The 21,265-nt window shown below is 44.4% G+C and overlaps 1 protein-coding gene across 2 annotated transcripts in view; it reads right to left on the reverse strand.

Moving 5' to 3' along the window:
• Positions 1 to 10,024: 10,024 nt before the first annotated feature.
• The window catches only part of CAPN6 (calpain 6), a 76,454-nt gene continuing 65,213 nt past the window's right edge, over positions 10,025 to 21,265 (reverse strand). For both annotated transcript variants that reach the window (XM_063313422.1, XM_063313423.1), the window contains exons 12-13: positions 15,143 to 15,279; positions 10,025 to 11,942 (exon numbers count right to left, since the gene is read on the reverse strand). In XM_063313422.1, the coding sequence (XP_063169492.1) occupies positions 11,763 to 11,942; positions 15,143 to 15,279 (317 nt within the window). In that variant the 3' untranslated portion in view covers positions 10,025 to 11,762. The remainder of the gene's footprint in view (positions 11,943 to 15,142; positions 15,280 to 21,265) is intronic.

A 21,265-nucleotide genomic window follows, 5' to 3' on the forward strand; every position in this document is an offset into this window, starting at 1 on the left:
GGGCATTCACTTAAAGAGGAATGGGAAAAGGCAACCTTTGTAGCCAATAAGTTCTTGATAAGAATCCCTCCTGGTATGTCAGGTTTCAAAAGATCTGAAGACACCCACCTAATGTTTGCTTCTCTGACATTAAGCTGAAGGGGAAAATTAATGGTCTGGGTCAAAAAAGAATGCTAAGAAAGGATAGCATGATCCTAAACCACAGAACATTTGGGAAAGAGCATTTTTCAGTGGCCAGTGCACACATTATGGCTGAGCAGCAGTTTGTATCCACAACAGTGCTTCATACATGTTGGGGCATGAACATAGTGCCTCTCTTGCAACTCCTTGGAAACAATCACACTTTTCCCCAGGAATCCAATTTGGTTTAAGGCAGCTTCCAATGCTCCTTCCCATGGGGGAGAAATTGACTTTTTAGAAAGAGTGGATCACCCAAAGTGTATTGGACAATCAGATACTGAATCACGGTGATTTCACTTGTCCAACCTTCCCTAAACTGAAACCTTCATCTATGGTCAATGGTATTACCATCGCTAACACATTTGAAACATACCAGACTGGGGAAGGCTGTTCTAAAAGATGGGTGGTGGTGGTATTGCCTTTGCTTATTATGGTAAAGGTAACAAAACAGGAAGAGAGAGAGAAGAAAGAACCCCCACCAGAAACTCTGGTATACACAGCTGCTTCTATTTCAACATGGTCCATCTTCAGAGACATTGACCTTCAGGAGATGTTTCTTTGATGAAGACTTTCTGCAGAGTCCACAAGAGAAAAAAACCAGGGAATGTTGAATCCAGGAACTGTCATATCAATGTGAATAGTCTGAAAGAAAACTCATCTTTAGCATCTAGAGAAGTTGTGCAAAGAAGAGGAAGTCCTCCCATTGGAACAGATAATGAGTCAAATTTAAATTGATCCATACCTTTCTATCAATGCTGATGAAAGTTCTGATTTTATAATCAGATTGGGAACAGGTGTCAGCACGGGAGAGGTGCCATAGCCTCAGCAGTTCGCTGAGGTTACTTGGTGGCAGCGGGGCTGGGAGTGATGCTCAGAGGTCATCCTGGCCTCCCACCACTTAGGAGACTGAATGGTATTCTTGAAGCATTTAGGGCAGGTTAGCGAATGGTAAGACATCAGTACCTTGTTTTCACTGTGAATTGTGTCTGCTCGAATTTCATACCCGGAAACTGGGAAATAGTATCAATGTTACATGGTGCCCAGTTGGGTGCACAGATTAAGATTTCTGGTCATATGACTCTCAGCCCAAACCTGCCAAATCATGGCTACCTGAAAATATTAAACCCTGTTGCAAAGTCAAATCAATGTGTATGATTAGCAGAACACAACTCTATCTTTTGAATTACATCCTGTTAAATGGAAATTGATGGCTGGATAATGGAAACGGATTCTTCTTATGGCTAAGAGATGAGTCCTTCAACACTGGAAAGATGAATTTATGGCCCCAATTACTTGGTGGACTTAAGGCCTGGGGTTACATACCATTTATGATCATGTTGCTTAAAAATGTAGATTGTTTGGATGATTACAATGAAATATGGTTATCCTTTGTTGAAACTGTTGTGAAAAACTGTATATTCTTATATACGTCTATGAGAAGCCCATAAAAAAATCCCTTCTCACCCCTATGGGTGGTATGTGTCTTCCTCAGCCTTGGGTCCTCCACCAGAGGCCTGGGAGTTTGAGGGTTCTGCGCAGGATCTTGGCTGTTCCTAGCACTGCACTCTTCTGGACAGAGAGCTCTGAAGTTGCACCTGGGACCTGTTGGAGCCCCTCTCCCAGCTTGGAAGTCACAGCCCCAAGGCCCCTACCACCACTGGGACCCCTTTGGCCTTTGCTTCCCATGTTCTCTCCAGTTCCTCCTTCAGGCCCTGGTACTTCTCCAGCTTCTCATGCTCCTTCCTGATGTGGCTGTCACTTGGCACCGCTACATCTATCACCACCGCTGTCTTCTGGTCCTTCTCTACTACCATGATGTCTGCTTGATTGGCCAGTACCTGCCTGTCCGTCTTGATCTGGAAGTCCTACAGGATGGATGGATGGATGGACGGATGGACGGATGGACGGATGGACGGACGGACGGATGGATGGACGGACGGACAGACAGACAGACAGACAGACAGACAGACAGACAGATAGATACTGTGTGTGTGTATCTATCATCTATCTATCTATATCTTTGCACGTGTGTGTGTATGTGTGTGATTTGTTTTTCTCCTTTTTCTTCTACTGTTTTATTTTTTTCCCATTCTGTTAAATAAAATAAAATAAGCCTTGCCAAATCATAGTTATTAACAGAATAGAAACCAAACCTTCTTAAATGTGTGGGACATTACTGCATTTAATGTATTCAGTGTAATTTTAATTAATTATAGATTAAAATATCTCAGTAGGTGTCTGGCCTTGGAAGTCAAGCAGGCTCAGGCCTGCTTACTGCTTGAACAGAGACCACCAGAAAAATCCCAGGGCTTTAACGGTAGTTTGGGAAGTTGGAAAACCATCTCACAGGCAGACAGTAATAAACCATGTTGCTACTAAAACTGCGTGGATAAGTCCACGTAGTTGTAAGTAGTCAAAGTTGACCTAAGAGCATCTTTTTCTCATTTCCAATCAATTTGGCAATCTGAATTTAACCAAGCTTGTCTGGCAGTTCAGTTTGGAAATCCAATCAAACTGAATCATTTTTCTGAATCTAATTGATAATTGGAATCAGATCAGGGCTGATTAGCATGCTGTTAAGGATTAGCCTTGATTAGTCTTTCTATTCGGTGTTCTGCTGGTCTTCAGTTTTAGGCAATGTTTTGAAAAACGGAAGGTTTTCAGTTGGGCCAAAAGTCTCTCTGGGCTTCAGACACTGCTCAGAGCAGTGTTTATCAACCTTGGCAATTTTAAGATATGCGGACTTCAACTCCCAGAATTCCCCAGCCAGCATGGTTGGCTGGGGAATTCTGGGAGTTGACGTCCACATATCTTAAAATTGCTATGGTTGAGAAACAGTGGCTTAAAGACTTCTCAAGTCAAACTATCTTGACATTTTGATACCACCGGTGCCTCGGAGACATCATTAGCTCAAAGCATAAATCATACAGTTCCTTTCTTTCTTATCTGCAGGATTTTCATCCCACTGTGCTGAGCTAGACGTCTGAGCTATGACACTTATTGTGGGAGAAAATCCGGGGCTCTTAGCCAACTCTGATACCAACAATGACATCCAAACTGACTTTGACATTCAAGATGGTGCACTTTCTCTGTTTGTGTCACTTCGGTGCTTGAAGGCAAAGAAACTAACATGGCAAAAAGGGCAATAAGAAGTTCACTAGAGAGAATCCTTTCTTTTTAGAGCTTCTTCTGTTTCAGCAGAAGGCAGTCTGAAGCCCAGGACATGGGATCCATTTTGGGGGGGGTCTCTGAGTTACTGTTCAACATGCAAGGGTGGTCTTCAGCTATAAGAAGGTTGCATTCCTCGATCTATAGATGTGAAGTAAGCTTCCTGTTCCATTTTAGGCTATAATTCACATGATTGTTAAGACAATTTTGGAAAGAGGCTTAAGGCTTAAAGATGCTGATATGATGTTGAACTATATATAGAAAAGAACTTATTGAGCCCGGAGTGTAACTAAAAGGATCATATTGCATGCTTGGACGAAAAGAGCCGTTCCAGGAGGTGTGGCAAGTGAGATAGAAGTTGGAAAGTTCAGATAGAAATCTTGGAAATTCGCCTCCCCCTTAATCGCATTACGGATTCTGTTATGCAAACCATCCCGTCTTTGAGGGGGAGCAAAAGCGAAAGCAGACCGTTGAAATGCAATAGTGCGTTCTTTGTTGAAAGGGGAAATTTGTAGCAGTCGGTCTGCTGATTTCAATCATATGATTTGGTAAAAACGTACCAAGTCTTGAGTGTATTTTTGTGAGGTTCTGCTGCTTCAACTGCTCGGAAAAACAAATTGTTCAAGAACTGGCAATGAGAAGTTGGAGTAGAGTGAGGCTGCCCCCGTGTGGCCACATATGGCAATTGCAAACGTATATTAAGGACGGATTTTGTTTGCGATCAGAAGGAAGTCCAGCATCCCGGGCTGAGGGTTAGTGGGAGATCGCCCTTCGATTTGCTTTACAGTCCATTAAATAAAAGAATGGCTCCAAGAAAAAAAAAAGCTTTAGAAAATCTCAAACTTCACCTTTGTTCCTTGGCTTGCTCGTTTCTGGTTGTTTATTCGTTTAGTCGCTTCCGACTCTTCGTGACTTCTTGGACCAGCCCACGCCAGAGCTTCCCGTCGGTCGTCAACACCCCCAGGTACCCCAGGGACGAGTCCGTCACCTCTAGAATACCATCCATCCATCTTGCCCTTGGTCGGCCCCTCTTCCTTTTGCCTTCCACTCTCCCTAGCATCAGCATCTTCTCCAGGGTGTCCTGTCTTCTCATTATGTGGCCAAAGTATTTCAGTTTTGCCTTTAATATCATTCCCTCAAGTGAGCAGTCTGGCTTTATTTCCCAGAGGATGGACTGGTTTGATCTTCTTGCAGTCCAAGGCACTCTCAGGATTTTCCTCCAACACCACAGTTCCAAAGCATCGATCTTCCTTCTCCCAGCCTTCCTTATGGTCCAGCTCTCGCAGCCATATGTTACTACAGGGAACACCATTGCTTCAACTATGCAGACGTTTGTTGTCAGCGTGATGTCTCTGCTCTTAACTATTTTATCGAGATTTGTCATTGCTCTTCTCCCAAGGATTAAGCGTCTTCTGATTTCCTGACTGCAGTCAGCGTCTGCAGTAATCTTCGCACCTAGAAATACAAAGTCTTTCACTGCTTCTACATTTTCTCCCTCTATTTGCCAGTTATCAATCAAGCTGGTTGCCATAACCTTGGTTTTTTTGAGGTTTAGCTGAAAGCCAGCTTTTGCACTTTCTTCTTTCGCCTTCATCATAAGGCTCCTCAGTTCCTCTTCGCTTTCAGCCATCAAAGTGGTATCATCTGCATATCTGAGATTGTTAATGTTTCTTCCAGCGATTTTAACTCCAGCCTTGGATTCCTCAAGCCCAGCATGTTGCATGATGTGTTCTGCGTACAAGTTGAATAGGTAGGGTGAGAGGATACAGCCCTGCCATACTCCTTTCCCGATCTTAAACCAGTCCGTTGTTCCGTGGTCTGTTCTTACCGTTGCTACTTGGTCATTATACAGATTCTTCAGGAGGCAGGCAAGATGACTTGGTATCCCTGTACCACTAAGAACTTGCCACAATTTGTTATGATCCATGCAGTCAAAGGCTTTAGAATAGTCAATAAAACAGAAATAGATGTTTTTCTGAAACTCCCTGGCTTTTTCCATTATCCAGCGGATATTGGCAATTTGGTCCCTAGTTTCTCTGACTTTTCTAAACCCAGCTTGTACATCTGCCAATTCTCGCTCCATGAATTGCTGAAGTCTCCCTTGCAGGATCTTGAACATTACCTTACTGGCATGTGAAATGAGTGCCACTGTTCGATAGTTTGAACATTCTTTAGTGTTTCCCTTTTTTGGCATGGGGATATAAGTTGATTTTTTCCAGTCTGATGGCCGTTCTTGTGTTTTCCAAATTTGCTGGCATATAGCATGCATTACCTTGACAGCATCATCTTGCAAATTTTTGAACAGTTCAGCTGGGATGCCGTCGTCTCCTGCTGCCTTGTTATTAGCAATGCTTCTTAAGGCCCATTCAACCTCACTCTTCAGGATGTCTGGCTCTAGCTCACTCTTCAGGATGTCTGGCTCTAGCCATTTTGCCTTCTTGGTTTTCTCTTTCTTTGGGATGTATTTTGTTGTCGCCTCCTGAACAATGTTGCGAACTTCTGTCCATAGTTCTTCCGGGACCCTATCTACTAAGTCCAGTCCCTTAAATCTATTCTTCACCTCCACTGCATATTCCTTAGGAATATTAGTGAGCTCATATCTAGCTGATCTGTGGGTCTTCCCTAATCTCTTTAGTCTGATCCTAAATTGTGCAAGAAGAAGTTTGTGATCTAAACTACAGTCAGCTCCAGGTCTTGTTTTTACCGACTGTATAGATGTCCGCCACCTTTGGCTGCAAAGGATGTAGTCAATCTGATTTCGATGTTGTCCATCTGGTGAAGTCCACGTATAAAACCATCTCTTAGGTTGTTGGAAGAGACTGTTTGTTACGCAGAGTGAGTTGTCTTGGCAAAATTCTATCAGCCTATGTCCTGCTTCGTTTTGTTCTCCCAGGCCATGCTTACCTGTAATTCGAGGTGTCATTCGACTGCCCACCTTAGCATTCCAGTCTCCTGTGATGAAAATAACATCTCTTTTAGGCGTGTTGTCCAGTAGGTGCTGCAGATCCTCATAGAACTGCTCTACTTCAGCTTCTTCAGCATCTGTGGTTGGGGCATATATTTGGATCACTGTGATGTTAGATGGCTTGCCCTGAATTCGAATTGAGATCATTCTATCGTTTTTTGGATTGTATCCAAGCACTGCTTTAGCCATTTGACTATTAATTATGAAGGCTACTCCATTTCTTCTGTGGTCCTCTTGTCCACAGTAGTAGATCTGGTGGTCATTTGATGTGAAGTGGCCCATTCCAGTCCATTTCAGTTCACTGACGCCCAAAATGTCTATCTTTAATCTTGACATCTCACCAATAACTACATCAAGTTTGCCCTGGCTCATGGATCTTACATTCCAGGTTCCAATGGTGTGTTGATCCTTAGAACATTGGATTCGCCGTTCACCACCAGCACCGTCGGCCGCTAGCCGTCCTTTCGGCTTTGAGCTAGCTGCGTCATCACATCTGGGGCTAGTTGAACTCATCCTCATTCCTCCCCAGTAGCATTTTGACCATCTTCCGACCTGGGGGTCTCATCTTCCAACGGTATACCGACATATCTCTGGTTGTACTGATCGATTTAGTTTTCACGGCAAGAATACTGGGGTGGGTTGCCATTACCTTCACCAGGGATCGCGTTTAGTCTGACCTCTCTGGTAACGATCCTTTGCTGAAGTAGCTTGCTCGTTTACAGGAATGTAAATCCATAGTGCCGACAGCCAAGTTGTTGGCAACGCATTGATGAGAAGAAAACTCGAAATGTGCAAAGAGGTGAATCATCTGGTGACATTTGGGTGCATTATATTGATCATATTGTGGTGTTTGGACTTTTTTTTTTTAAACAGACCACCAGGGTTGCTTATAATGTTTGTGTTTTGGGGCAGGGGCACTGCAGGGGTCAAGTCAAAAGAGTTGTGACAGATGGCAGCAATGACCACACAATTGAGACTTCTGGCTTCATGTCCAGGTTCTTTTGGGGAACAGGGTTCTTTTGCCCTTCCCTGTCACCAAATGCCACTTTAGAGACCTGGTTTCACTCAACACACGTCACCAGTTCAGTTAAAGGCCTTGTGAATATTCACATCCCAGGTTTAGCTCAGTTGGTGTTGATCTAATCAAAATGCACCCCATAAAGGACTCACAGAGGACTAACACATGGGCCTCTTTCATCTGTAAAATGGTGGGAATTGGGTGAGCTGTGAACTAAGTGAACATATTCATCCTGTGAACAGGGATGTGCATTAATTTTGGCACAAAAACATTAAGCCCAGTGGGTCCCATTCAATCCCATTCTTACTTGTTTTGAAAATAATTTAGAGATGAATGAGCACAAATGAATGAGACTTTCAATTGGTGTACCACTTAAGGATTAGGATGGGTTGCAATGATAAATGCCAGTGGAATTTAGTTTTTAACAGCCACCTAAGCAGGGGCATCTATAGAGGGGTGTCAAAAAGGTCAAGTTGGCAGCTGCAAATGTGTATTTGAAGTCCTACCCCTTTTTACATGTGCTGGATAATGCATGTAAAAAAGGACAAGGCTTGGATTGCATCATTGCAAGCTGCCATCTTGACTATTTTGACACCCCAACCCCCAAAAGCAGGTACCCTTGCAACTAAACAGTCATCATGGTTCCCCATTATATGTGGATATTTGAGGAGGAGCCACAGTGCCTACCAGTGAAGGTCATGATTCTGTGTGCTTACCAGCTGGTATTTGTGACCCAGAATGTCCCAGGAAAGCACAGCGCTGGAGGATTCTGGGAGAAAAACCTACATGGCTGCAGCTCCTGCCATAAGTGGCATTCAGAGAAGAGTTGGGAAGAAAGCAGGAGGGACAGGAGTATTAATGGGAGTGGGGAGACCCAACCCTAGAAATGAATGCAGCTTCAGGTGATTATGAGAAGAAGGTAATTGCAATCAATGGAAGACAGTGCCAAAAAAAATCTTACGTACTGTTAATGAATGGAGTGATCACAGAATCATAGGGTTGGAAGGCACCTTGGAGGTCTTCTAGTCCAACCCCCTGCCTAGTGCAGGAATCCTCATCCCATTCTGGACGAATAGCTGTCCAGACTTTTCTTGAAACCCTCCAGTGATGGAGCACTCACAACTTCAGGAGGCCAGCTGTTCCACTGCTTAGGAGCTCTCACAGTCCAGAAATTCCTCCTGAGTTCAAGTTTGGAGATCTCACTGTGAACCTTCCACCCCTTGGTCCTTGCTTACCCTCAAGTGCCAGGGAAAATAAATCTACTCCCTCTTCCCTGTGACATCCCTTCATGTATCAGAAGATGCTATCATGTCTCTTCTTAGCCATGTCTTCTTTAAGCTAAGAGATGCAGTGGGAAAAAAAGGCTGCCCGCTCTTACGTGTGAATCTGGCCAGTCTGTAGTACACTGTAGCTGTGCTGATCTGCCCCCGACAAGATAAGCTGTATCATCCATGTGGGGATTGCTCCAGGGCAAAGCCAGAGGCTGCGGCACAACCAGAGTTCAGCTCTGGCAGGGAAACCATTAACTCTGATGCAAAGAGGCAAGAAGAGATCAGCTACAAGTCAATGCAGATTAGCCCCTGCATCCAATCAGGACAGAACTAGGATTAATCTGCCAGCTCTGAGCCTTGGAAATATGCCTGATAAGAGATTTGGCTTTTCATCGCCGCCAATGGGTGAGCCGCAAATTAATGCAAATATTTAAATCGGCACCCTGACTTTATTGGACTGATGTTGATTCTGAAGTGACAGAGGAAACACCACCCACACAGTTTAGAAGACAGCATTAGTAAATTGGATATGGAAAATCTCCAAGAAAAAGGATTTGGTCCTAGGCCAAAGAAACAAAAAGATTCTGGGAATGAGACATTAACAGCCAGCATGGTGGAAAGCAACCTTCATTCCTTCTCTAACTCTAGTGATACTATATCAGTGGAATGCAGAGCTGAGGAAGTCCATGAGATGAGGGTGTCAGAACCACAAATTCCATGCCAGCTTCTTAGCTAGGCAGGAAAAAAGGGACCAAAAAGTTTTTTAAAAAAAGAGACTGCACAGATATTTCAGATACTGGGAATGTGATGCTACCCATATATGTCTATCTTAGGAAAAGATGCACTCCTACTGTTACTTGACCAAGAGTGTTTTATAATTTGGGATAGCAGCGGTGTTAGCGTAGCTCAGGCCTTCCTAAATATCTGTCAAACATGAGATAGGAACAAGTAAGGAAATACTAGGAGACCTCAGGCTACAGAAATTTAAGCTCCGAAATGGAACACGTACATGCTTCAGACTTGGAGGTAATTCAGATTAGCCTGGGAAGCAAGTACTTTTACAAAGCTTGGGGCAGCAATATGCTAGTTTTTAGGGCTGCAATGCTTTGGATTCAACTCCAAGAGGGTGTTTTGTACTGTACAGACATGGAAAAGTAATCCCCGTGGGCAGCTTGAAAGCAGCTGGGTGATCAGGAGAGAAGATGCAACTGCTTTAAAGAGATACAGACAGGAGTTATGTTTGAACTTCTGTATACTCTATAGCACTTTTTCTCAAATTATTTCCAAGATGGTGCACAGCCTGATTAGTCCCTTGTGTGAGTGCTATGCCATGCTACTGTGAATGGTGCAAGGTTTTGATACCATGTTTGCCTGCTTTAAACTGTAATAGACTTTTGTTTGAGAGACTTTTTGCATCAGAAAATGATTTAAAAATTACTACTGTGTGACTAAGACCCCAGGAGAATAATCTCAAGGGGAGTTTGACACTGTATTTCAAAACACTCCAAGTGTGTTGATAGCTTAACTAAAACAGACATGCTAGAAGGGAGATTCCTTAAATATAGAGCATTAACTCCCAATGAAGTCACAGGGGAGCTCTGGAGGAGGGAAATGCCAACTAGCTGTTACAAAAATTGAGATTCCATCACAGCATCCTTTGAACAGATGCCCTGCTAATCTAAGCCCAAATGCCACCATCAACCATATAGGAAGGGACCAACACTGGATTCAGTTTCAAGATTTTACTGTGTGTCTGTTTCAAAACAAACAATACTTCCTTAGCAGGCAGCCTCAGTCTTCCCTTTCTTCCCTCTGCAGTATGGGCATAAATAACACAGACAGAAGTGCATTTGTTATACCATCTCCAATAAGAATTGTTGACATAATATATGTGCTTTGTGCTTATAAAAAGTGCAATATAAATGCCTATTGCTATTACTCATATAGAGGATGTTAATAGTAGAATATATTATTCCTGATATTTAATACATTTATTAAATATATTCTATATATTTAAATATATTACATGTATTCAATATAGAGCCTCGCTCTGACAGGAGCAAAAGTGCAGCGTACAGGTATTATTTTCGGTGCGTTGGCTTGGATCCATCATAAATGTCTTGTCAACAACAGGACGCCTTCCCTCTAGTGCAGACTTTGAATGGAGGAGAATTCTTCAGGCAGCAGTTAAATGTATGTAAATGTGTCCTTTCCCTCTCCACCCGCCCAACCCTTTTATGTCTCCCTGCAAATGTGCTCTAGATGTTGAGGAACCCTCTGGAATGTGAGGGGACAAGGCTTTTGAGGGGCACCCAAAGAAAGCCCTCATCTCTCTCTGCCTCTCTTCCCACCAGCAGGAATGTTTGGAGTGATGCTCTCCTCAAGGGCTATTTCTACTGGAGGAACCAATGCCAGAGCAGGTCCAGTGAACGATTGTCCTACATACACATCAGGAAGAAATGGTGACTGTTGGAGAACAGTTGTCTGTTATGTGATTTTTTTTGGCTCACGTGCAAGATAGGCAAGCTACTCATTTGCTAGACTTCCCAAACGCAAAGGGCATATTTAAGCCATTCTGGAACGTTAGGCCTCTCGTCATGGGATGGCTCATCCTGCACGTCAGATAGAGCATCTCCTTGGATGGCCACCTTGATTCTGAAGAAGCAGGAAAGAGAATGGGTTCTCTCTCTTCTCAGGAGTCCTGGCAGGATTTGGGACACAGCATAGGGCTGATATGTCAACCCAACGGGAACTCAGCTGACCATTTCCAATGAGAATCCTCAACTGATGTGAGGCTTACTTGGGGATTGGGTTTGGAAACTAACCTGGCCATCTCTGTGACAACATCCCTTTTTTTTTTAACCAAAAGGCTGAAAAGCTATAACAACAACAAAAATAGTAGATCCACCCAACGGTAGGAGTGAACCCATTGTTTGCAACTGATTACAATTTAGGAGAGTAAACTATGTATGGAGAGAGAGAGAGGAAGAGAGAGGAGGTCATCACATCAGTGGCAATCCTGCCCCATCTGTCTCTCTTCACAGATTTCTGTACTGTCCAATTGCAATCCAGAGATTACAAATCAAGGAAGGGATTTTGAAAGCAACATACACCTATGTGCAAAGCATAGCTCCCCTTCTGAGTCCGTCAGCCTCCACATTCATAGCTCCACCAGGTCATCACTGGAAAGAATCTTGACGGTGATTTGACCTGGAACTTCTTCTGCTTCCTGCTGGCCTCTGCCATGGAGTTGGTGCTTCTGAAGATTCTGGGGGTCGCTTGGTGACCCAGACAGCCGGACTTCTCCCAGGAATCGGTCACGGAAGGTGTTGTGCCAGACCTAAGGTGACAGGAAGGCAAAGACAAATCTGTTGCTGTCATTAAGCAAGGCCTTTCCACCCTGCCTACTTACAAGGCATTGCCCAAAGCAAATGTCCTCGTCCAGAAGATTTCAGATCTTCAGGCTTCGCTTAGAGCCTGCTCTGTTTTGCACATCCACTTGGCCAAATTCCCTGGGGCTGAAAAGCTGTTTTCTTAACAGTGGAGTTGAATTTACTTAGCTGCAGTGTAATAATAGTAATGACCTGCATCTACTGGATGGGATTAGTACTTGGATGGGAGACAAGATTTGAAAGTCAGAAGAACACTCTGCAACAAAATGGGGAGCCATTTCTGGATCATGCCAAACAAATTGCACGGATATGTCCAGGGAGCTACCAGGAGTTGAGCTTGGCTCAGTGGAGTCTTGGCGACTGCTGCTATTACTATTATTAATCAGCTGGTAAGCTAGCAGCTTATTTCCCTAAATCCCTTTAGGATTTCTGTATTCTTTCTGCATGCGAGCAGTTTGGAGAGAATTTCTGGTGAGAATACAACATGTAGGAAAAGGATTTAGAAGCCTTCCGCTGCATTTTTCAGGATCAGAAAAAGAAAATTCTGAAAAACCATCTTGTAACTGCACGCAGTGTATTGTTCCAACCCAAAGGGCATCCAGAGTGTCATTACTAATAGAAAAAAAAAATCTCTGTGGAGGAACTTGGAGGCCTCCACTCTATCTTCCACTTGTCAGCACTGCAGCAGCTGCCAGGTTGTTCCTGGCGGATTTCCCCGAGTAAAAATACAACTGCATTTGCCTTTCGCTTTGTAAAAATTCAGCACTATTTGAACTTTAAACATTGGTGAGCGCTTCTAGGTAGCTGTGGCTTGTCTTGTTAATAAACACTTTCATCCTTAGTCTTAGAAGAATTTGCAAGACTTTTGTCTTTTAAACGGGAAGAAAAGGACAAAGGAATAATAAGGAAAGAACAAAAGGAAAAAAGGAAGAGGAGGGGAAAGGAAACAATCATACTGAGGCATCAGTTCATTGTGTGTTATGGGACTTGGAATGCTTCTGTAATGGCTATAATGCACTCAGTCATTATGGCTACATTCACACAGCACTCTTAACTTGGTTACTGAGCTAATGTATAAACTAGCCTTTCTCAACCTTTTGAACCTGGAGGAACCCTTGAAATATTTTTCAGACCTTGGGGAACCCTTCAGGCCAGAAATTACCAAATTGTGATATTCGTCTCATGGGTAGGCCTGTCTAGATGCATTCACAGTGCTCTTAAACTAAACATAAAGAATGAAACTTACCTCTTTAATGTGAAGTTGCCTGAATTTGAAATAATTTTCTAAATAAATTGTGATCTCCCAGGGAACCCTTAATGACCTCTTGTGGAACCCAAGGGTGCCACGGAACCCTGGTTGAGAAACCCTGCTATCAACTAAGCAAACAGGCTAACATAATGAGACACACACAGACAAACAAAACTGGGTAAGCAAATAAAACTTAGCAAATGTTAGCTATTGACATTCATGGCCCTCTGTTGGGAATGGCAAGTGACATTGCGTGCGTCATGATATCATCATAATGCGAATCACCTACTTGCGTCATTTTCAAAAGGGATGGCACTTCAGTTGATTTAACCTTTGAGAAGAAGCACCCCTATGTGCTCAAATCAGGTGGGAGCGCCATAAAAACATCAGGGAGGAAAGCTAGGGTCTTCCAGGTCAATCCATCAATGGCAGCATCCATGTACGAACTAGTTCTCATGTGGTCAGATGCAAGCAACCTAATATCAAATCTAGCCATTCCCAGAACAAGGGGTAAATGTAAACTGGGCCTCCTGCCCACAAGAGTGCATCAAGGAAAAGAGAGCAGGTTTGAATATGGAATCTGTAAATAGGGCTTGCTCTTGAAACACAGCAGTCACTAACAGTCCTCCACAATGGCTCTCTAACTTCCCTTTGATATACGTTTCTCAGAAGTTACTGGGTTCTTATAAAGCTGTCTAACTGGTGCCACTCCTGCTTGTGGGTTGAAGACTGCTGATTGGGTTCTTTCTGCCCACTTGGATAAAGTGGGATAACAGACTAGAAAGAGAACAAATTCCACCCCAACGGCTATTGTTATTTCATTTATTTTTCAAATTTTGCCACCGCCTGTCTCCCTCCAGAAGAGGGACTCTGGGTGGTTTACAGTGAAGCCTGCTATATCATGCTATCCCCCTTTGTGACCAAGAGGAAAACTTAAGCACCCCTCTGAGACAAATGTTGGGTGAACAGTCCACCCTTAAGGGCAGCTTGATATGGAGGACCAGAGCGAGCATCACTGGAGACAGGACAGACTTTGACCACCATCTTTGCAGATGCTGGAAGGTGGACACCCTGAATTCTACGGAATCATAATTTGCTTAATGATATGTGACCAGAGCAGCACAAATAAATGAACTAGTGTGCGTCATTTGCAAAATGACATCATAATGCATTTGGAGACATTTCAGTGTCGGTGGTTTGACTGAACAGTTATGCAAATATCTGGAATGAGACAGGGAAGGAGGGTAGGAGCTAGAAATGGCTGTCTATCAGCTGTAGCCTTTATTTTTACTACTGTTACTATTAAGTATTTTTATCACCAATTCCAGTTTGGTTCTAAATGAAATCCTAAATAAAAATGGCTGGATTTGGATTGCTAGAGATAATGTAAAATAGCTCTTATTTACTTGTTTATTAGATTTACATCTCTGTTTTCCCTAAAGAGGGATACATTTACAGTTACAGGTAGTCCTCATTTAATGACCACAATTGGGACCAGCCACTCGGACGTTAAGCAAAGTGGTCGCTAAATGAAACCACAATTGTGCTTATGATCTTACTTCAGCTTTCCTTTGCTTTACAGACCTGTGAAGGTCGTAAATATGAGGATTGGGTGCAAAGTTACTTTTTCATCACCAGTGTAACTGTGATCAATCACTAAATGAGGCAGTTGCTAAATGAGGACTATCTGCATATGGGGTAGGTTGGTTTGAGAGAGACTGATTGATCCTAAATCACCTGTGTTTCCAGATCAAAGGCTGGATTTAAGCCTGGGTCCCTCTCTGCATACATCCCCACCCCCCAATCCTTGTTTACTCCACCATATTGGTATAAAGAGAATATATATTATTAAGCACAAAAGTGATGCAAATACTGTACAAATCTCAGGAATTCTCTTACCTGGACAATAATAGGGCTGTCAATCTTGCTTTTGTAGAAAATAGCCTGGGTGTTGAAAACAGGATTCGCAGTACCTTTCTGGGCAGGTGACCGAACCTTGCAGTTCTCACACTTAATAATTATATAAGGGTTGACTTCTGAAAAGATACATTATTGATAAACACTTCTGGAGAATCCTGGTATTTATAAAACCATTACTTTGTTTTCCATCTTCTTTTTCTGGGCGAAGGGCTTGCCTGCAACTAACTTCTCCCTTATTCTGTACATGAAAAAGAGGCAATGATGCAATTGCCATCAGACCAAAGGAACCTGCATTTTCACAATCAAATCAAATATAGGAGACTGTCCAGTTAATTTTCTGAGCGGATTAATTGATCCATTGTCATTCGTTCATACTGGCAGATTCAAACGAAATGTATCGGATTTGTTCCCTGGAGAAATGGTTGTTCAAAGGGAGATTTTTGGACCAGTGGGCACTTTGAGAACGTGGAGAGCGTGTAGTGGGGATTTGCACAAAATGGCTGCCATGGCAGAGCACAGCCATTCAGACAACGTATGTTCTACCTAGCTATTCCATTACCTTCTAAAGATTTCCATACATGTGTTGTGCATACGTCAAAGCTTCCTTAAACGTTTCCAGAGCTCATTAGAAGCACTGGAACAAGCTTCAGTTCTGATGCAGAAATCTCTTCTTCCCCTTGGGACCTCTTCAGGAGCCCCCAGAAATAAAATGAAGCCACACAGTGGGATCACTTTGGTGGGGTGTGCCCAGCTCAGCTACATATTTAATATGTTCTCCATTCTGTTGCATTGAAAATGGCCATTTTCAATATTGGGAGAGGCTAAAGACACAGCACCCACCCTTAGATGTATACAAGTGTGGCTTCAGCTTATGCCAATGTTGGAGGGGCTGCGAGACACACGGATTCAGTTGCAAGCAAAGGCTCTGTTGGGGCTTTTCCCAAGAAAAAATAGACTTCTTTTGTGTGTATCAATGTTTCACTGGTCCTAAACCCTATTTATGATTAGAACGCTCCGATTAATCATGTTGAGGGACTCAGCCATCGGTAATTGACATAGGGTGATTAATGTATGGTGATTCTCTGCCAACGATAACTAATTGCCTGCTTAAATAACAACAGAGGCTTGCTTTAATCACAACCTGGGGGAGGATGCTGACAATCTCTTGCAAGTTGTGCTTTCTTTATGACAGTGGGTGTCGTCTGAAAAAGGGCTATTTTCACTTAGCAAATTCAGTTCCAGAAATCTATACAACAAAGACAAGATAGATGTACTCTGTAAATGCGCTTTTACAGATACAGCATAGAAGAATAACGGGCCAAGAGCAACCCTGGGATTCACTACTGTAGATATATTTGGGTTCCGTTTTTCACCACGTCAAGCTAGCATGACCAAATGCTGGAGATGATGAGAACTTAGTCCAGCATCCCTATTTGGACTTTTCAGTCCTTGCATAAAAACCCTCATAAACCACTCTACAAAAGGGACTGTTGGGACAGTTACTTTTCTTCATATATCAGCCACTTTTCCTATTTTTATAATTGGTTTTATAAAGTTCCTATATAAATGTATGGTCTCAAAAAGGCAAGAGATATGAACATATATTCAAAATGTCCATATTAATGCATGTCTTTCTTGCTTATATTGTCAATAAATGTGAATTCCCCCCTGGACCTCAAAATACGAATCTTTTGATGGATTTTGCAGCATGAATTCTTGAAATGAAAGGCTCCAATTAGGCAATATGGTCCATCAGAACCTTTTCCTTCAAGGGTTTCTTCAGATACGTCTCTTACAACAACCTATATTTTACTGAACTAACTACACATTATGATAATTTCTAGCCAGCTATTTCTATGAGCTTCAGCAAAGGATCGTTACCTTGTCATGGTGCTGGAGCTTGAGCACCTCAATGATGCCATGAGCTAAACCGTGAAGGGCCACCCAAGACGGGAAGGTCATGACAGAGAGGTCAGACTAAACACGATCCCTGGGGAAGGTAATGGCAACCCACCCCAGTATTCTTGCCGTGAAAACTCAATGGATCAGTACAACCAGAGATATGTGGGTATACCATCGGAAGATGAGACCCCCAGGTCGGAAGGTGGTCAAAATGCTACTGGGGAGGAACAGAGGATGAGTTCAACTAGCCCCAGACGTGATGACGCAGCTAGCTCAAAGCCGAAAAGACGGCTAGCGGCCAACGGTGCTGGTGGTGAATGGAGAATCCGATGTTCTAAGGATCAACACGCCATTGGAACCTGGAATGTAAGATCTATGAGCCAGGGCAAATTGGATGTGGTTATTGGTGAGATGTCAAGATTAAAGGTAGACATTCTGGGCGTCAGTGAACTGAAATGGACTGGAATGGGCCACTTCACATCAAATGACTACCAGATCTACTACTGTGGACAAGAGGACCACAGAAGAAATGGAGTAGCCTTCATAATTAATAGTCAAGTGGTGAAAGCAGTGCTTGGATACAATCCAAAAAACGATAGAATGATCTCAATTCAAATTCAGGGCAAGCCATCTAACATCACAGTGATCCAAATATATGCCCCAACCACAGATGCTGAAGAAGCTGAAGTAGAGCAGCTCTATGAGGATCTGCAGCACCTACTGGACAACACGCCTAAAAGAGATGTTATTTTCATCACGGGAGACTGGAATGCTAAGGTGGGCAGTCGAATGACACCTGGAATTACAGGTAAGCATGGCCTGGGAGAACAAAACGAAGCAGGACATAGGCTGATAGAATTTTGCCAAGAGAACTCACTCTGCATAACAAACACTCTCTTCCAACAACCTAAGAGACGGCTTTATAAATGGACTTCACCAGATGGACAACATCGAAATCAGATTGACTACATCCTTTGCAGTCAAAGGTGGCGGACATCTATACAGTCAGTAAAAACAGGACCTGGAGCTGACTGTAGTTCAGATCACGAACTTCTTCTTGCACAATTTAGGATCAGACTAAAGAGATTAGGGAAGACCCACAGATCAGCTAGATATGAGCTCACTAATATTCCTAAAAACGACAGAATGATCTCAATAGTAACATATGGTTGCGAGAGCTGGACCATAAGGAAGGCTGAGAGAAGGAAGATAGATGCTTTTGAACTGTGGTGCTGGAGGAAAATTCTGAGAGTGCCTTGGACTGCAAGAAGATCAAACCGGTCCATCCTCCAGGAAATAAAGCCAGACTGCTCACTTGAGGGAATGATATGAAAGGCAAAACTGAAATACTTTGGCCACATAATGAGAAGACAGAACACCCTGGAGAAGATGCTGATGCTAGGGAGAGTGGAAGGCAAAAGGAAGAGGGGCCGACCAAGGGCAAGATGGATAGATGATATTCTAGAGGTGATGGATTCGTCCCTGGGGGAGCTGGGGGTGTTGACGACTGACAGGAAGCTCTGGCATGGGCTGGTCCATGAAGTCACGAAGAGTCGGAAGTGACTAAACGAATAAACAACAACGATATTCCTAAGGAATATGCAGTGGAGGTGAAGAATAGATTTAAGGGACTGGACTTAGTAGATAGGGTCCCAGAAGAACTATGGACAGAAGTTCGCAACATTGTTCAGGAGGCGGCACAAAATACATCCCAAAGAAAGAGAAAACCAAGAAGGCAAAATGGCTGTCTGCTGAGACACTAGAAGTAGCCCAAGAAAGAAGGAAAGCAAAAGGCAACAGTGATAGGGGGAGATATGCCCAATTAAATGCAAAATTCCAGAGGTTAGCCAGAAGAGATAAGGAATTATTTTTAAACAAGCAATGAGCAGAAGTGGAAGAAGACAATAGAATTGGAAGGACAAGAGACCTCATCCAGAAAATTAGAAACTTCGGAGGTAAATTCCAGGCAAAAATGGGCATGATCAGAAACAAAGATGGCAAGGACCTAACAGAAGAAGAAGAGATCAAGAAAAGGTGGCAAGAATATACAGAAGACCTGTATAGGAAGGATAACAATATCGGGGATAGCTTTGACGGTGTGGTCAGTGAGCTAGAGCCAGACATCCTGAAGAGTGAGGTTGAGTGGGCCTTAAGAAGCATTGCTAATAACAAGGCAGCAGGAGACGACGGCATCCCAGCTGAACTGTTCAAAATCTTGCGAGATGATGCTGTCAAGATAATGCATGCTATATGCCAGCAAATTTGGAAAACACAAGAACGGCCATCAGATTGGAAAAAATCAACTTATATCCCCATACCAAAAATGGAAACACTAAAGAATGTTCAAACTATCGAACAGTGGCACTCATTTCACATGCTAGTAAGGTAATGCTCAAGATCCTGCAAGGGAGACTTCAGCAATTCATGGAGCGAGAATTGCCAGATGCACAAGCTGGGTTTAGAAAAGGCAGAGGAACTCGGGACCAAATTGCCAACATCCGCTGGATAATGGAAAAAGCCAGGGAGTTTCAGAAAAATGTCTATTTCTGTTTTATTGACTATTCTAAAGCCTTTAACTGTGTGGACCATAACAAATTGTGGCAAGTCCTTAGTGGTATGGGGATACCAAGTCATCTTGCCTGCCTCCTGAAGAATCTGTATAACGACCAAGTAGCAACAGTAAGAACAGACCACGGAACAACAGACTGGTTTAAGATTGGGAAAGGAGTACGGCAGGGCTGTATACTCTCACCTTACCTATTCAACTTGTATGCAGAACACATCATGCGACAAGCTGGCCTTGAGGAATCCAAGCAGATGATACCACTTTGATGGCTGAAAGTGAAGAGGAACTGAGGAGCCTTATGATGAAGGTGAAAGAAGAAAGTGCAAAAGCTGGCCTGCAGCTAAACCTCAAAAAACCAAGATTATGGCAACCAGCTTGATTGATGTCATGACCTTGTTGCAAGGCACAAAGAGCCTCACAACGTGGATCATGATCATTAAGGAAAAGGAGGAAGAAGATAATCAAACCAGGGATTAACACAAGCACCCAAAGACACCCACACCCATGATCCCATAAACAACTGAAAGGAGAGACGTCAGAGGAGTGAAGATAAGGAGCACATGGTGCCCCGGAGGACACAACCGTTGCAGGGAGACAAAGAGGACACCGGGGAAAACGCCCAAGCAGCCATCAAGGGTCCCATCAAGAGGGATCGGGGCATTGAGGGGTGGGGAAGCCCGGGGCAATACAGGAGGGTATAAAAGGGGCACCCCCACACTACCTACCCCGTTCCCGTTTTTCGTTCTGTCAGCTATCATTCCAATAAACCAGAAATCCTTAATATCCATTAAGTGAGTCTGTGTCTTATTGCGAAGCGAGGCTGGCCCTGACATAAAAACGGGAACCCCAAAAAATTTTTTTCCACCTGGTACCTATCCAACAAGTTTGTGAGGGACCCAGCCAGGCATGGAGAACCAGGAACCGAGGAGGCGCAACCCTTCGGCGCCCGGCGACGAAGCCCCGCTCTCGCAGGGCGGGATGCAGCTGAGGTCCGGGCGATGCAACGCCCCGGTAAGTATGGGACCCAGCTGGGGGGAAGCAGCGGGGGAGGGACCCACCCCGGTGCCCCGGAGCCCGCGAGGCACCGGGGGCGAGACGAGGGGACCCTCTCCAAGCCCGCAGGCAACCCCGGAGGAAGCGCGAGACGAACCGCCACCTTGGGCGCTCGAAGGCGAGGGCGCGCCTGGCACCGCGGTGGGAATGAGGGACGATCCGTCCTCTACCACGGCCAACGGCGAGGGCGAGCGGAGCGGCGAAAACCTCGGTGGGAAGCCGGGGACGGCGGAGAGGCTCGACGCGTTGGAGGAAGGGATGCAGGCGGTGCGGCAGATGCTCCAACAGCTGACGGCGGCGCAGGGACTCTGCGACGGAGGCGGCGCAGAGGCACCCCCGGACGAAAGGCGGCAGGGCGAGCGGGGCGGCGCTGATGGCGGAACCCGACCCAAGGAGCCCAACCGACGACCGGAGGCGCACCGGGAGGCGAGACGGGGTGGAGACCCAGTGGACGGCGGCGACCACGGCGGGACCCGACCCCAGGAGGCCACCCAACGAGCGGAGGCGCGCCCGGACGTGAGACGGCGGGACAACCTCGGCGGCGGCGGCGTCCGGCCCCAGGAGCCCACCCCACAACGGGA

The sequence above is a fragment of the Candoia aspera genome, chromosome 12 (assembly GCF_035149785.1).
Source record: "Candoia aspera isolate rCanAsp1 chromosome 12, rCanAsp1.hap2, whole genome shotgun sequence".
NCBI lineage: Eukaryota > Metazoa > Chordata > Lepidosauria > Squamata > Boidae > Candoia > Candoia aspera.